The sequence below is a fragment of the Salvia miltiorrhiza genome, chromosome 4, assembly GCF_028751815.1.
Source record: "Salvia miltiorrhiza cultivar Shanhuang (shh) chromosome 4, IMPLAD_Smil_shh, whole genome shotgun sequence".
Lineage (NCBI taxonomy): Eukaryota > Viridiplantae > Streptophyta > Magnoliopsida > Lamiales > Lamiaceae > Salvia > Salvia miltiorrhiza.
The window spans coordinates 48210274-48227925 of NC_080390.1; the positions used below are offsets into that span (position 1 = coordinate 48210274).

General features: G+C 35.5%; 3 protein-coding genes across 5 annotated transcripts; 2 read left to right on the forward strand and 1 right to left on the reverse strand.

Annotated features, from left to right (window-relative positions):
- Positions 1 to 2007: 2007 nt before the first annotated feature.
- LOC131023537 (uncharacterized) lies at positions 2008 to 6133 on the forward strand. Its single transcript, XM_057953082.1, has 2 exons — positions 2008 to 2097; positions 5573 to 6133. Exons 1-2 carry the CDS (start codon positions 2008 to 2010, stop codon positions 6131 to 6133), a joined length of 651 nt encoding a protein of 216 aa, XP_057809065.1.
- Positions 6134 to 11789: 5656 nt separating this feature from the next.
- LOC131023952 (uncharacterized) lies at positions 11790 to 16381 on the forward strand. 3 transcript variants are annotated; one of them, XM_057953620.1, is made up of 7 exons: positions 11794 to 12108; positions 12580 to 12723; positions 12811 to 12872; positions 13001 to 14216; positions 14358 to 14746; positions 15349 to 15478; positions 15584 to 16381. In XM_057953620.1, the coding sequence occupies exons 1-7, from the start codon at positions 12057 to 12059 to the stop codon at positions 16258 to 16260; spliced, it is 2670 nt and encodes an 889-aa protein (XP_057809603.1). In that variant the 5' UTR covers positions 11794 to 12056; the 3' UTR covers positions 16261 to 16381. The 3 variants fall into 3 exon arrangements, with proteins under 3 accessions (XP_057809601.1, XP_057809603.1, XP_057809602.1); XM_057953618.1 differs by having other exon boundaries at positions 11790 to 12108; positions 13001 to 14746; XM_057953619.1 differs by having other exon boundaries at positions 11796 to 12108; positions 12563 to 12723; positions 13001 to 14746.
- Positions 16382 to 16630: 249 nt separating this feature from the next.
- Positions 16631 to 17263, reverse strand: LOC131023538 (uncharacterized). The gene has a single exon (XM_057953083.1). It carries the CDS (start codon positions 17261 to 17263, stop codon positions 16631 to 16633), a length of 633 nt encoding a protein of 210 aa, XP_057809066.1.
- Positions 17264 to 17652: the final 389 nt, after the last annotated feature.

Genomic DNA, 17652 nt, shown 5'->3' on the forward strand with positions numbered 1-17652 from the left:
ATCATTGACAAAATATCATTTGTATTAAATAAATTTGTCATTTGTTGTTAGTAAAAGTAGCATTTTCGTAGGTCCAAAGTAGCATTTTCGTAAGTCCAAAGTATCATTTCAGTTGGTGGAAAACTATAATTTGTAGTGTATTATTTGTTTTTATAAAAATAAATGATAACATTACAAATGACGCTTTTAATATATGCAAATGATATTTTTGAATAGACAAAAAAGAATTAGAAAAATAAAATCGATCTAATTCGATTGAACCAGACTTTGTGAACCAGATCAAACTGAAGAAAGAGAAAATATAACATTGCTTGTGAGTTTCGAGCTCGTGACCTTGTAAATACAAGGCACACTTTCGAACAGCTGAGCTAGATGCTCAATCGGTGATTTCTTTTAGACATTAATATATATATATATATATATATATATATATATATATATATATGTGTGTGTGTGTGCGCGCGCGCGCGCGCGCGCGCGGTCGCATTTTTGCATCATCCAATTGTATGGTATAACTAGTGTTGCCGCCGGTTCAGGGTCAAGAATCCGGCGAACCTGAACCGGCCCGGATGAAATGTAAAGGACCGGTTTTCTGACCCTGAACCGGCGGTTTCGGGCCGGGCCGAAAACCGGCGGTTCCGGGCTTTTTCCTTCTTCTTTTTTTTTCAATTTTTTTTGTATTCTTTTTTATGAAATTAAATGATTTGTGATGAAATTTCAAAATTCTAATTCAACTTAAATCTTAAAATATATAATATAAATTACTTGTGTAGAAAATTTAATGATTGTGATGAAATTAAATGATTTATGTCATATTTTTTTTCCTTTTATGCAATTAAATGATTTATGTCATATTTTAAAATTAAATGACTTGTGTAGAAAATTTATATTTTATGAAATTAAATGATTGTGAATTTGTGATGAAATTTCCAAATTTTAATTCAACTTTAAATATAAATTATAAACATGTGTTGAAATCGAAAATATAAACATGTAATAGTTTTTATGTCATATTTTTAAATTAAATGACTTGTGTTGAAAATGTATATTTTATGAAATTAAATGATTTGTGATGAAATTTCAAAATTTAAATTCAACTTTAAATATAAAATATAAACATGTGTTGAAATCGAAAATATAAACATGTAATAGTTTTTATGTCATATTTTTAAATTAAATGACTTGTGTTGAAAATGTATATTTTATGAAAATAAATGATTTGTGATGAAATTTCAAAATTTAAATTCAACCTACAATATAAAATATAAACATGTGTTAAATCGAAAATATAAACATGTAATATCTTTTATGTCATATTTTTAAATTAAATGACTTGTTGAAAATTTATATTTTATAAACATGACAATTAATATATTTTTAACATAATATTTTGTTATGTCATCTTAATTCTTAAGTAATGCTTGTGCTTTTTTTTTTTTATTAAATGACTTGTGTTGAAAATTGAAATACAATAAAAGTACAATAATTCTAACACATTGACAATCAAAATAATGCATAAAAATTGAATTTATTCTATGTATACAAAAAATATTATAAGGATACAAATTACAATCTTCAAAATTGAATAAGTAAACAAACTAACACTAACTAAATAACTAATTCATTACAAGTTTACAATAAATTCCGAAAGAGAGTTGTCTAACAGGGGAAAAAAAAATTAAGGGCTTGAGTGGCCTACGTATCTTCATTGAATAATGAAGAATCAAAGCCCACGTAGTTCTTTTACCTTAACTTACCTAATCGTAGTCCTCGCCGGGCTCGGATCGTTCGGACTCAGTGAATTCATCGTTTAGGCTCTCGTCGGCTTGATCCCATTCATTCTCTTGTTGTCGCAACTCGGCTTTGGACCAATCATCAAGCAACATGGTGGCCTCCATGTTTCGAGGATCCATGTTGCTTCTTCTTTCGTCCAAGACAAGCCCACCAACGCTAAATGCTTGCTCGACGGAGACCGTGGAGGCTAGGACCGCGAATAACTCATTGGCCATGGTGGCGAGTATGGGATATTCCCTCTCGTGCGTGGACCACCATCTCAAGACGTCAAATTGTATACCACCTACATTTTTGAAAGCAAATGTACTAGACAAATATATATCTAGCTCGTTAGTAGTATAGCTCCTTTGTGTATTCATAAATGAATAAGCGGCTTGAGCCCATTCGTTTTGATCAAAACTACTTCCTAAGGTGGAGGAGCCATATTGACCTTGTGAACTAGAAGTGCCACTTGAAGAGTATGAGGGGTTTGCAAGCATATATTTTTGTTCGTAGTCATTAAACAAAGTTCTAAGTGTGTTATCTATTCTATGTTTAATATCATCTAAGTTGGGAAGGTACCATTCTAGCATTTCATTGTTTCTTAATCTTGACTCATAGATATCTCTAAAGGTACCATAATAAATTTCTAATAGACGATAAACATCACTAATTTTCATTGTAGGATCTAAAATCTTAGCAATTAAAAAAACATCGGGAATTTCAAGAAAATATTTAAGCCACTTAATGATCATTTGATATATATGATACATCCTTCAAATCGTTTTTGTTATAATAATCGTTTAAAGCAATACCAATAAACATGCAATGTTCTAAAACTTTAATACTAGTACAATAATAAACACCGGATAAATCCGTGGTAGCATTTTGAAAAACCTTTAAAAGTTGAAATAAACTACCACATTGTTTCCAATAAGAGGGCAATAAAAGCAAGTTAGCCTCGGAAGTTGCTCTAAAAAAATCACATAAATACTCAACATGTTCCATGGTAGATGCAAGCATGCCAAATGTTGAATTCCAACGTGTAGAAACATCTTTAACAAAATTTGTATATCGAATTTTTTTGTGACGACAATATTTTTGCCATTTTTTGCCAATAGCGGCTTTTCTATGCAACATATTAACCGCTTGTCTAATGGGATCAACAACATTATTAATAAGAGTATAAGCATCTTGTACACATCTATTTAAAATATGACAAATACAACGAGCATGAAAATACCTACCTTCAAAAGAGGGTGCGCACGCGGAAACTAACTCGGGAATGGAGGCGGTGTTGGCGGATGCATTATCAAGGGCTAACCGGAACCGGTGGTTCGGCCCTGAACCGGCCCATTTAATTGCATAAAAGGAAAAAAAATATGACATAAATCATTTAATTTCATCACAATCATTAAATTTTCTACACAAGTAATTTATATTATATATTTGTGTTAATAGGGGAAAGTGGTGGGTATTTTTCATAGACATATTATGGGGGTGAGTACTCTTATATATTTTAAGATTTAAGTTGAATTAGAATTTTGAAATTTCATCACAAATCATTTAATTTCATAAAAAAGAATACAAAAAAAATTGAAAAAAAAAGGAAAAAGCCCGGAACCGCCGGTTTTCGGCCCTTGAACCGCCGATTTTCGGCCCAGGCCAGAACCGCCGGTTCAGGATCAGAAAACCGGCCCTTTACATTTTATCCGGGCCGGTTCAGGTTCGCCGGATTCTCGACCCTGAACCGCCGGTTCGGGCCCAGAACCGGCGGCAACACTAGTTGGAGCAATGAAAGATGAATTTTGGTTATTCTTGGGAAAGGACAATATCCCTAAATTAATCCGTGCGAGATCCTTTGAATAAAATAATAGTAATACTCATAAAACAAAACTGAATTGGAGGAAACAAAAGAAGACGAATTCCGTGGGTCAGTTTGAATTTTCCCGGAAAATAAGCGACGCTCGGGAGGCGGAGCGTGGGTTCAGTCGCGCGGTGGTGCAAGTACGATATCTCTGCGATTCTCTTTGAGTTGGAATTTCAAAGCATACGCTCCTAAACAAAAGTGAGCCGTATCGCGACAGCGCAAGATAGCAGACAGACGTAGACTTGACGCTCACCACCCCATTCTCTCTCTCTCGCTCTAAAATTACCGTAGATCTTCATTTTTTAGTCAAAAGAGTTACATGCAAAAATGCAATGAATAATCTGACTTCTTGTCTAATTAAAAATTATTGCTTTAGAAGAGACAAAATTCTAAACTCTTAAACATAACATAGTTCAATCACACCAATTTTCGAGTCTTTATTACATTAATCGAAATCAAGGTGTCCACAAATTTTGATGGTAACTTTGAATTGTTCATAGTATAGAACTATGAAGAATTAATCGAGTTATTGGTCGTAAAGTTTAGATGACAGAGCTATGCACACGAGTTCAAAGTTTAAATTTCGATATTCAGTTGGCGTCAAAATTGAAGTTTGCGTGGTGGGTTTTTAGATCATATTTTTAATTTTGTCGATCAACGTCCAAATAACAAAATAATTGAGTCAAAAAGTTAGAAGTCAAGTTATAAACGAATCGAATCGAGTCGAATATCATAATTTCGTATTCGTATTTGAATACTAACCGAATCGAATCGAATCGAATATTTATATTTCGAATCGAATATTTATATTTCGAATCGAATATTTATCGAATACAAATATCAAAATTCGAATATCGAATCAAATACGAATTATTTGATTAGTTTACAATCGCAATGACGAAGCGCGACTTGTGATGGAAGAATGACTTCAATTTAAAATTTTGATTTTATAAATTGTAAAGTTTTACTTTTTAAATTGTGAAGAATTACTTTAATGCATGTGTATTATGATTCTTTGCATTTTCCCTTTTTAAAATTGTCAATTATTATATAATATTATAATTCTTATATATATAATTAGATATTGATGAATATAAAATTAAATTCATCCAATAAAGTGATGAATCCACCATAAAATTTACAATGAAATGGTGAAAATTAGTTCATATATAATTTATTTTAGCCCCTCCACACGCACACATATATACATATATATAATATTTAAATATTTAATCATGCATCTATGCGAATATCGAATCGAATCGAATTTCATATAAGTATTTGAATGCTAATCGAATCGAATCGAATATTTGTTATCGAATACGAGTCGAATAATTTCGAATACGAATAACACAATTTCGAATCGAGCAAAAATATTCGATTCATTTACAACCCTAGGTGGAAATAGGGTTTACGACAATTGAATTGGAATTTTGACATCGATTTTAACATTACATTGATAAATTCATTTGGAAGTTCAGTTGTATTGCAATTTGCAAAGAAGAGTACTTGTGGTCTTAATTAAGTTTCAGAATCAAATTTTTTAAGTTCAGTTCGTGTATTTTTTAATTAAGTTTTTCAGAATCAAATTTGGTCACAATTTGTATATTTACATATAACTAATCTAAAAAATATTTGTTTATTTAGAATTTACATAAACAATTTCAATTTCAGATGATATATCATGTATAGAAAAGTGGTTGAAATAAATATTTGTTTGGGTATATATGAATGAACATTGAAGAAGAACGTCGGTGGCATTTCTTTTAATGTAGGTGTCAAATCTTGTCTAGAATTTGATATACAGTATCGAGTAGTATAATTTTTTGGCTAAACATAGAGTACTATTTTAATAGTTCCTTATATATGATTTTTTCTTCAATAGGTTTTTTTCTTTGTATATTTGATATTATTAAGTTCTTATTTAAGAACTACGACAATGCGTCAATTCATCCCTATGGGGGCTTTTTCACGGTTAAATTCTCGAAGCTGGACAATAAAAGGAAAGCCAAGGAGAAGGCTGTTTTAGAGCTATCAACAAGTCATATTAGACTTCGTGAATGGAATCGCTATTTCAACCCCTATAAGGATGCTTCTTCTTTAACTGAGCTTTGGATGCGCATTTATTATCTGTCTATGTGGACTCAGGAGATTATAGTAGGGATTGGTTATGAGTTGGGACGTCCATTATGTATTGATCACGTCTCTGCGCATGGAGTAGTGGGGCACTTTGCTCGTGTTCTGGTCGAAGTGGATATGGCGCAGCCTTTTCTGGAATCGATGTATATTGATGATGATAACAACGCTTTTTACATTGAACTTGGTTTTGAAACTTTGTCGTTGTATTGCTCGCATTGTAAAATTACAGGCCACTCTACGGATAAATGTCGGAAGGTGCTGAAATCCAAAGTTGATGAAGGAGAAAACAAAGCTGCAATTGTTGCCGCCCCCAAACCGAAGAAACCCCGGGGTATAACGAAGCCCGCTTAGCAGCCTAAAGGACAAGATAATATCACAAAGGGTCAGGAGGATATTGATCATATGACGGGGCCGGATATTTTGGCTTCCATTCTTGTGCCGATCAAGGAAAACGAGCTGCCTCCCGTAGGTGTCTCAAACCAGTATGACGTGCTTGATGATGAGGAAGATGAGAACATTGAGAATATTATTGTGGACTCGGAGCCTGCTTCTCCACTTAATGATGTGGAGAATCAATCGTTGTTGGTAGATACTGTGACTGTTGGGCGGAAACAGGAAATCAATGTTGAAGCAAGTAGCGCTTCAGCTTCGGAATCACAACATCGGTCGAGAGATTTAAAATCTGGTTCGATTTCTCACTCGAACAAGGGCGCCACGCCTGTTACTATAGATAAGACATTGTCCTCGAATAACAAAGACAAGACGTCGGTGACTAAGGATAAGATGTTGTCTTCAGGCAGTAAGGACAAGATGTCGGGTCGAGTTTCTCCGCATAATGTGGATATAAGCAGGGATGTCTTGCTTGATGGTAGCAAGGTTTCGTCCACTCCTTCCCCAGAGGATATTGCTAGTCGCATTAGTCGTTTAGAGAAGCAGGTTAGTCAGGGGATGCAAATGCTCTTGGACGTGCCGACCAAGCAAGGCCATTCATCCAAAGGGCACGAGAAAAAGGCATGGAAATGAAGCATGTGCAAACAGCTCCGAAAGGAAGCATAAAAAGTTGCCTCAAGAATTCGGAGGAAATGGGCTACAAGTCGATGGACTTTATGGTTGACCTTAGCAATAGTGCTAGTATGCGTGCAATGAATAATATTGTTCATGGACGTTGGTCGAATGAAATGGATGGCTATCCTGTTTTGTAGATGATAGATGTCTTATGCATTTGTTTGAGCCTTTGATTAGGTTTCTTTATGTTTAACGGTCTTTTTTTGAGTTTCGTACTCTTAGTCTGTGTTCTTGTGCTTTCAAGGGATGTTATTTTTTCTTTTTCTTTTATAATAAGCCTCAATTTCATCATATTAAGTTCTTATTTAAAGAAACTAATGGATTTATTATATAAATGATATCTAAACTAATTTTCATATAATTAAATTCATATCATATCCTAGTTGGAAACTTGATGCAAAAACTCCTAATTTGTCTTTTTACAGAAATCAATAACGACAAAATCTTCACCCTTTTTTCAGTTCTACGTACACCAAATGGAAGTTATAAATTAGCATCCTTCAACAGCATTTTTTGGTCAATTTCCAAATAATTTATATCAATTAATTTTTTTAGGCAGAAGACAATAATTCTTATTAAAAGAATCAACATTATCTGAAACAATATCCCTACGCCCGCAAGAAAATTAGGGGTCTAGCCACAGACAACTACTCCATCTGTCCCGTGAAATTTGAACAATTTTTTTTGGCACGAGTTTTAATTAGTTTGTATTTTATATATTAAGTGTGGTAGATGAAAAAGTGAAACGTGAATGAAGAAAAAACTTTTGTCATATAAAAAAAAATGCTCAAATTTTGAAAATGAATACTGCTCAAATTTCGCGGGACGAAGGGAATATTATCGAATAAAGTTAAAGTAGACATGAATTCTTATTGAAAAACTTGAACCTCAACTGAAACAATAATCATAATCTAACAAAGCAAATTAGCGGTGTAGCAACACGCTCGCTAACAACTACTAACAAACAAAGTTAAAGTACGAGCAAATTTATTAATCGTTTTATATGCATGTCTCGCACCAATTACTCACACATTTTATTTCTCCTTTTCTTTTTTAATGCTCCTCGTGTTACATGATTTATGAGATTTTTGCTTAAATTCTATAAGTTGCGTAAAATTTAAAGCGTGCATCGTAACTATAAAAATAGATACCAACAAACAATCAAAACCGAGAGGAAGAATTCATGCGCATAATCTGGTTAGTAATAGAAAATTAATAATAAAAAAAAAAACATTTCACAACTAAGTTTATTCTTATTTATAAATTTGGCATGTGAATTAAAGAATAAAATAATTAAAGTAATTATGTGTCTTAATTCTAATTTTATTTGTCAGATCATCTGACAAGTTAATGCCAATATTTAAATAATTTACTCTAGGGAGAAATTCATTAGCTAATTTAAAACAAGACTAAGAGGGTGTTTGGTTGAGCTTATAAGCTCTTTAAAACAATTTATAAAAGCTCTTTAAAACAACTTATAAGTTATTATATAAGTTTATTCAAAATGTTCGACAAAAATAAGCTCCTAAAAAGCTTATAAGCTGTAAAATTAAGCTCTCTCTTTCCAAAAAATAATTTCCTCTACTCCAATTCATTTTCTAATTTTCTTATAAGCAACACTCATTTTATAAAATAATTCAACTAGAATTTTTTATTTTATTATATATCATTCTAATTTAATCTCTTTTTGATTTCTCTCTCTAACAAAAATTTTCTTTCTCTAATTAAAAGTTCTCTTTCTAACTTTTAAGTTCAATTATCTAACCACTTTGACAACTTATAAGATCTTAAGAAACTATATCTTATAAGCTCTTAAAATATCTTATAAGTTCCAAGAACTTATAAGTTATAAACTCTTTAAAATAAGCTTAGCCAAACACCCTCTAAGTCTTTAAAAATCATACCCCATGTCCCATGCGTAGTACTATACTCCATCTGTCCCATACCCCATGTCCCATGTGTAGTACTATACTCCATCTGTCCCTTTAATAGCACAAAATCTATTTTAGTGTGTCTTATTTATAATAATTTATTTTTAAAGTAAAAATAAATTAATTAAGGTCATAATTAAGTCGACCCATTTACTTTAATTCTCTAATTAAACATTAAATAAGTGGATCTATCTACTTTATTCCCTAGCTAATTAAGTGAATCATATATTTTAATCAAACACTTCTTAATATACATATCCAAAAATATAGAGTCATGCTTAATGGGACAGAGTGAGTAGTATATTGGTGAAAACAAAGTGAAGAAACACTAATTTAATTGGCAAAGTTTTAAATTAAAATTTTATTAAAAGAAGAAAAGAGAAAACCTAGGAAAAACCCTTGAAAGCACAAGAGAGCAGACTAAGGGCCGAGCCTCATTAAAACCTCTTTAAGTAAAACCCAACAAGGGAAACCTTAAGGAGGAAAAAGAGTGCTCGTCTAAAGGACCCAGCGTTCATAAGCGGAGTTAGGATTATTTCAGAAGTTCCGGCCTCACCATCACCCCTAAATAATCCCGGCTCACAAACGCAGAAAAAACAAAAGACATCATCAAGAAGACTAACACCAGTATCAAAAAGCACAAATCCGCAAACTAACAAGACGTGCCCAAGAAAAAGCGAAGCAAACGCGTAAAAGAAAAGACAGAAACAATCACACAAGGACCAACCACCCCTAAAGGCCACCAAATGCTCGATCATATTCATCCTCAAAGAGTAGTCAAAGACCATGTCAGCTAAAAAGAAGGCATTCTGGAAATTATGCTCGTAAAAGAGCCGGAACCAACGCATCAACGACCAGAGCTCGTTGTCCGAAGAGATTCCCCACCGATGAAGATAGAGAACCTCCACCGTGGGGCCACCAGCATGGCAAACCCACATCAGCCTCAATCCCGAGCGCGCCCGAAGATTGAAAAAAGACTGAGCGATCGCCCCAAAATTCCACACACCACCAACACCAGGCAAACGCAAACTCCAACTCAACGCATTCCAGATGTTCGAAGAAAAAACCAAACCAGCAGAAACGAAACAGCACGTATAGCGATCAAACCTCTCACCGATTGGATCGGTAAGAATCAGAATCTTTTTTTTTGTAAGAGAATATTTATTCAAGTCTTAATAACATTGCGTGAATTGTATTTTTATTTATTTAAAATATTTAGTCTAATTTATAATAATTTAATTATTTCATTGTAATATGTATTTATTTTTTATATAATATACTCTTTCTATTCACCAAAAATATGTCACTTTAGTTGGGCACAAATTTTAATAAAACGATTGATGATTTTTATGTAGTGGAGAAAATATTTCACAATTGTATGAAATGAGTGGTTGAAATTGAATAAGACATGATTTTTTTTTTATATAAATGAGGGATATTTGTAAGGATAAATTATAAGGAAACGTGACCATATCCTAAAAAATAAAATGACATAATTTTCATAAATACCAAAAATAAAAAAGGGGTATACTTTTGACGGAAGGAGTATATTTTACTCCCTCCGTCCCATTAGTAGTGTCCCACTTTCTTTTTTGGATTGTCTCATTAGTAGTGTCTCATTCCCTTTATGGCAACATTCTCTCTCTTTATACCTAATATTTAAAAAATTTCTACTAACCCACTTTATCTACTTTCTACACACTCCTTAATCTCCGTGCCCAAAAAAATTGGGACACTACTAATGGGATGGAGGAAATATATCTTAAAAAATATACTTAGTGAAGACCCTATATATAGATCAAGAACTCAAGACCTTATATGCTAATGATTAAAAGAAGAAAAAAAATGCTTCATACATGTCATTTAATATGGTCTTTACTTTTCAGCACGCATATTAAAGAGGGCTTGGTTCATGTCCCACTGACGGCGTGTTTGTTGCACTTTATATGGATGTTCGGTTGTACTTGTATTTATTTGAATATTTGATCTAATTTGTAATAGCATGATTGTCATTAGATTAATTCAAATGTAATATACATATATTTTTTTAAAAAATGAATTATAGAAAAAATGAAGATAAAAATAGCAATTTTATATTTCACAAAAAAAATATATGACACATTCCCAAAGACAAAAAATAAAAAAATACCAACCATAAAATAAAACTATAAAAAGTATTCATTTTGAGTTCGAAAGCACAAAGTTAAATTGCAAACTTTGTTGAAATTCCGAATTTTGCTCGAGCGCTCGACCAATGCAAGTTGAGCATTAGTTGTAAATGCATTAAAGCTCAACATGCTCGACCAATACGAGTCAGATATGTCGAGCATTAATGTATTTGTGGTAAATACATTAATGTTCGTCATGTTAGACCTTTGTGAGTCGAGCATTAGTATATTTACCACTAATGCTATAACTTACAAAGGACAAACATGTCGAGCATTAGTATATTTACCACTAATGTTCGACCGTTGTTGGTCGAACAATCATGTATTCTTAGAATGCTCGATATATTCAACCATTGTGAGTCGAGCAATTGAGTATCAATGGTCGAGCATTAATACGAAATACACTAATGCTATATACAAGAGTAAAAAAGTTCTAAATGGATATAATTTAAATACTCCCTCCATCCCATAAATAATTTTTTATTTATTTTGGGATATTACCCCATCACTAATAATACACAATTTATTCTTATTTTTCATATTTTCGCACTCTCAGTATTAATTATAACATATTTTCACCATCTTTAATAATAATTATAATTTTTTTTATTAAATCCAATATATTCAATAATTTAATTTTTAAATTCATGTCATTTCTTCCTAGTAAGTTATTTGCGGGACTACGAATGAAATATTTTGTAAATTTTGAGATTGAGGAAATATTTTAAAATGACTTTTGAGCCATATCAAATGAGAAGGAGGAAATACTATATTTAAAAAAATGGTCCTTAATATATTTTAACGTGACGTTTGGAAAACATTTGTTAGTAGTATTAAACAATTTGTAGACCGAGTGGCATTCCGTCTTATCTTTCCTAACTTCTCTCCTCACTGTCACACACTACTGTGATCTGAGGAGCAGCCGTTTTCACCAGCGCAGCTTTGTCAGCTGCCGAACCAAAATCCCTCTACTCAGTCCTCCTTCTTTTTCAATTTTTTCTCCCAAACACACTATTGTTTCCTGTACTTGTCGAGATTCTTTAGTAGAGTATTAATTATTTAATATCTCTGTCCATTTAATTTCCAGATGATTATGCCTTTTAGCTCCCCATGATTCATAATCATTCCAGTGACCCTTTAAAAACATACCATATTATATCTGGTATGTATATATGCACGCTCTCGCTGTCCTTCCCTCTTTCTCGCTCTCTGCACATCTGCTGTCAGTTTCAGACCCCTGTTTCTACAGTTTCTGTTTCATCATATGAATTTGCTGATTTCCCCTTCATCATGTGAAGATTTTTTGGTGTTTCTTTCCTAGTGGGGCTTTTCTTGTTTAAGCATCTCATGCTTTGCACATGGCGTTGTGACTTTGTTTCCTTTTCACTGACATTTGGCTATTGCTGGGAGGGACAAGAAAATGTCATTATTTTTTTGTGACACTTGAAAATGAAGAAGATTGAATATATATCAAAGTGTTTGTCGAATGGGACTTCTTTTGAATGAATAAAGATTAAATTTTTTTGAAGATTTTTTTTTTTTTGGGTTTGTTTTGAAAGGTGGGTTCTTTTTAGGACTTTTCCCCCCCGTTTTCTTGATTTTTGATGTTTTTTTAGAGGAATGAATGACACAGTGGAGAAAGCGGCGTCGTCTTTGGCAATTGTGGAGAAGAAGCCGCAGAGGCCTGGTGGATGTGTTGGTATCTTCTTTCAACTTTTTGATTGGAATCGTAGATTCGCGAAAAAGAAGCTTTTTTCCAAGAAATTACTACCACCAGGTAATTTCTTCTTATAAAAAAATTCATTGTTGAGAATATTTACTTAATGTTGGAATTGATTTTTGTACGCGTTTTTGGTATATATAGTTCGATTCAAACAAGCTTCGAAGAAATTTGGTGGGGATGAGAAGCAGCCGAAGCTTCGTTTGGTATGCTTAGTTGGTTATTATGATTTCTTGTTTAATGGCAGAGCTTATTTGTGTGGATGGAGAGTTAAATTGATGAACTTAGCGTTAATATTGCATTTGTTGTTTGTAATTGTGTGAATGGAACATAGATTGCTGATGAAAACAATGGGGGATTCCCAACGGCGAAGATGTCGAATGGGGCGGCCATTGTTGATAATGAGCAAAAGCATGAAATGCATGTTCCTGGACTTGTTGCGAGGCTCATGGGTTTGGATTCTATGCCGGCGTTGCAGAGAGATAAGTCGAAGAAGGCTCCTGCATCCGGTGTTGTTTTGCGAGAAGCAGAGGAATTAGTCGATAAAAGGGAAGAGTTGAAAGGTGGGATTAAGCATGAAGTAAGGCCTCAGAAACTTCAAAAGACAAGTGTATGTGAGAGGCAACCCATAACTAGATTTGGGACCGAGAAGCTGCCATTCAAGAATGTGTTATCCAAGTCAAGAAAGCAGCATCATCCAAAGCTTCCTTCGCCAGTGAAAACTCCCAAGAATCTTTCAAGGAAAAGGCCATCTAAACTGATTGGTGCAGCCACTAGAATTTTGGAACCTGGTTTGCAGACAAGTAGATCTAGATGTGCTCTCACTTACTCTAATGCTTCGCGAGATTCTCCACAAGATACCGATATGGAGGGAAGGACATGCTCGTTGCCAAGCCATTCGGAAGGCTCTTATGGTTTTGGAAGTGTTGCTGCAGGGGGGGAGTCGTCTTGCAAAAATTGTGGCTATATGCTGGATAGTATGAACGGTAAACCTACCATCACTCCACAACCATTAGTTTTTACCTCACCCTTGTCGAATAACGTAAGATCTTGTTGTCAACTGTTGGAACAAAGTAAGCCTGTAAACGCTGCATTATATCATCAGTTGGAAGAAGATATTCGTGATGGCTGCTCCATGGCTGCAGCTCCGGTTATTGGAAATGTTCAAACTCATGTGAAGTTCGCCTCGTATAGGAGTCCTTTCTGTGCCGGGCATATTCAGCAGCATTGCAAGGCTCCGAGGGGTGTGCATTTACCTCTTAGCCCTAACCAGAAGCCCTATAGGCAAAATCAGATGTTACGAGCAACGGAAACAGTTCCTCTAAGGCCGAATGTGATTACTTTGACGAATAACAAGGCATCAACAAGTGTTATGAATGGGACAAAGGAGTATGTTTCAGCAAATCCAAGCTTAAGCTGTAGTTCAAGGTCTCGGGTGCCTTCCCGAATTGAGAATGGTAGATTTGAATTGGAAAAGAGAATCCCCAATAGCATGAGTGACTCAGTACCTACTGGGAGAAAGAGGAGGCCGAACAATCTATCTCGACAAGGTGAATATTCTGGTTGCTCAAGCTATGCAGTAAACAAACCGGTTATTGGTTCTCCTCATTCAGTGCGTCCTCACTACGTTGACCATGAATGTGGCTTGCTCCATCGACAAGACAGAAAATTTGACAGTGTTGCACTTGCAGGGAGCAACAATGTGGTTTCCTTCACATTCAATTCATCAGTGAAGCAGAAGGTTGGAATTCATGAAATTGGCGAAATGCAGGTTAGAAGTAGAGAGAAACCGGCATTAGGAGAATGTGTTAGAAAGACGGAGTTTGAGAGATCGCGCCCTATAAGCGGAGATGCCCTTGGTGCACTTCTGGAACAAAAATTGAAGGAATTGAATTGCCAAGGGGAGGATACGGGCAATGCACCTAAAAAAACCACTGCTACGATTCTACAAGAGCTAATAACAGCCTTGACTTCAGAGGCTCCATTTCAGCAGGATAATTTACCAGCTATATCTGATAGGAGAAATGGTTGGAGTGATCAGAGCCATTTGTCAAACTCAAAATCTTCAAGCGTTTCACAGGTAACCCAAAAATCTTCTATTACGTAGCATTTTGATAGATTAGGCTTGAGTTCTCAACACATTTTCTTGAATGTAACTTTTAATGCAGTCTTTTTGTCAAAAAACAGAATGTAACTACATTAACCTATTAACACCCCAGCCTAAATTTTGGCGTTCTACAAGAATTAAAATGCTTTGTTGATGTCCACTAATTTAGTACTCATGTTTTGTTTGCTAGATACAGCTTTTTCTTGCCCAAAAACTTTAGTGCTCACCATGCCATGTCTTATTACCTGGTCCGTTTACTTCGCTAAACTGTTACTCTATGTTAGAGGGAATGGTTTAGATTGTGACTCGAATACTATGTTGTAGGGAATCATTTGGAGATCCTCTTGGCTATATAGTATTTGCTGAAAATGACTTAAGAATTTTTTTTGCTCATAGAATTGTTAGCCTCTGAGAGTTTCTGGTATGGTTAAGATTTCTTATGCCAGGTTTTGATTTGCTGTCAGGTTCGTTCATCTGATTTTCGTTTGCATGTCTGAACTTCAATCAATTTTGCTGCCATTTTGATGAAATAATTGAAGAGTCATCTGATGATTATATTGGTTACTTTGGTTCAGGGAAATGCCATGGGTGTGAACCCGTCTTTTGACCAACCGCTCGATGCTGAGCACCTAAGCCCAGGATCGGTTCTTGAAACCTGCTTTTCTACTGAGAGTTTTCCTTCCAGCAGTGCAGACGATGGCCCAGGTGACAACATCTTGTCCAAGAAATCTTTTTGGGGTTCAAGACCAGCTTTGTTATGCTTAATTTTGGACGTATATGCGACTATCTAACTTCAACTTGTGTCTGCAGGATACAAAATGGTCCAAGAATCTCTGGATTGCTCTTATTGTGAAACAGAGTCTGCAGCCTCATTGAACGGCGTTGAGAATTCAAAAGAGATGATCGTTGATATCCTCAACAATGTCTCTGAGATCTTATGCTGCAGTGGGCTTGCTTTTGGCTTGAAAGGGAACGAGGTCGAGCAAGTAAAGGAGGTGCTTTTGAATGCTGAGCTGGTATTCCATAGCGCGCTGCTTTCAGGTTCAGCCGTAGGAAAAGGCTCCCCAATCAAGCATTTGCTCCTCGATGAACTGGATATGCTCGCAAGCGTTTTATGGATGAACTTCGGTTGCTCCCTAGGGGTTGAGGATGGTAAGGAGGTGAATCAACTGAAAACCTTCGTTTTGGATTCGGTCATGGAGTATCTGGGCATAAGATTTCAAGAATTTCCTGGGAGTCGATCCAAGGTGTCGAGAAAACTGCCTCTTCGCATGAACAACAGCATGCTGATCCTGGAGATTGTGGAAGTTGTTAGGAGGTGGGAGGAGCTGTCGAGGTTGTGTGTCGACGATCTGATCGAGAGAGAGATGAGCCGTTCCTTGGAGGAATGGACGCAGTGTGAGAGTGAAGCTTTTGAGATCACCAGACAGTTGGTGCAGATTTTGGTGGATGAAATTGTGATGGATCTTTGCAACATGCTACACTAGTAGAAAAGAGACCTCAATTCTTGTGTAAGACTCTTAATTCCCAACACTTAAAGCTAACCACTGTACAAACTGATGTATTAATTACCAATTGTTGTATGTATCTTTTCACTCATCATTTTAATCTGTGGATGCATTCAATTCATAATATATTTTTGGAAAAATATAGTATCATTATAAGAAAAAAGGTATGTGAAAATCACACTGCAAAAGCATGCTCTGCTCTCTATACAAATTACAAGTTAAAAAAAAGTCTGCCAGAAACAACATCACACTCTCAAGCAATAGAAATCCAAAAATCAAAGAATAAAAAATAATGAACGAGAAATAGTAAAGATAAAATGATGAATGCAATTGCAAATTGTGGGCGAAATCAAAAGTGCCTAGACCCCAAAACAGTTCTGGCAACGCCTCTAGTGCTCCTCCCTCCTCCATTGATGGCATTCCCGGCCGTCGCCGCCAGCCCCTTCAACTCGGCCATGCTTGCATAGCTCTTTCTAGCCATCAATCCTCCGTTCCTCTTCTCCGCCGAGTTCACCGACTTGCTCCCTCCTCCCAACTTCCCATAAACGCTCCCGCTCTTCAAAAATCCAGCCGGCGGCGTCAGCGACCGCTCCGCCACAGGCGGCAGCGCAGGCGGCTTCCTGTTCTCCTTCCGCAGAGTCGACGAGAAATCCGGGACGGATTGGGCCAGAGCAGACGGCGCCTTGAGCCTCTTGGGCGGGGTGGAGAAAGTCGAACTGAATTTCACCTGCTTTTTCGGCGGGGTCAAAAGCGATCGGTGTAGAATCTTTTCCTCTGGTGGATCCATGGAGTTCTTCATCCTCAGCTTTCTCTCTCTGAGATCGGAGTACTCTTTGAATCTGGGGCCTCGCTCCATGACGAAGCTCTCGGTTGTGAGTTGAAGGAGCTGCGGCTTTCCGGAATCGGAGAATTGAGAGAGGAGCAGAGATTGGGGGTCAAGGGCGGCGTGTTGCGGCAGCAGAGAACCGTTCATCTCCGCCATTGACGTGATTTTCTCAAGGAAGTTTTTTGGTTTTCAAAGTTTTTGTGCGTTCGCCAATTTGCAACGGTCTAATAAGGAGAAAGGGAATTAAAGTTACTCTCTCAACGTTCTTATTCATGTGGGGCCCGACCTTCCATAATTGTAAACCAAGTTGTTTAATTAAAGTAAGTTTACTCAATTACTAATATTTTATTTCTGTTGTAATATTTCATTGCCAAGTGTAGCTGTGTAATCTTACGACTAAATATAATACAGAATCGATCCACTGTTTGTAATAGCCACAACTTAACATATCCATCTATTATGTGATAATGTCAAGTGAATACGAAAATCAACTAAATTTGACTTTGATTGAAATAAATTTCCATTTTATAGAAATTATTACCATT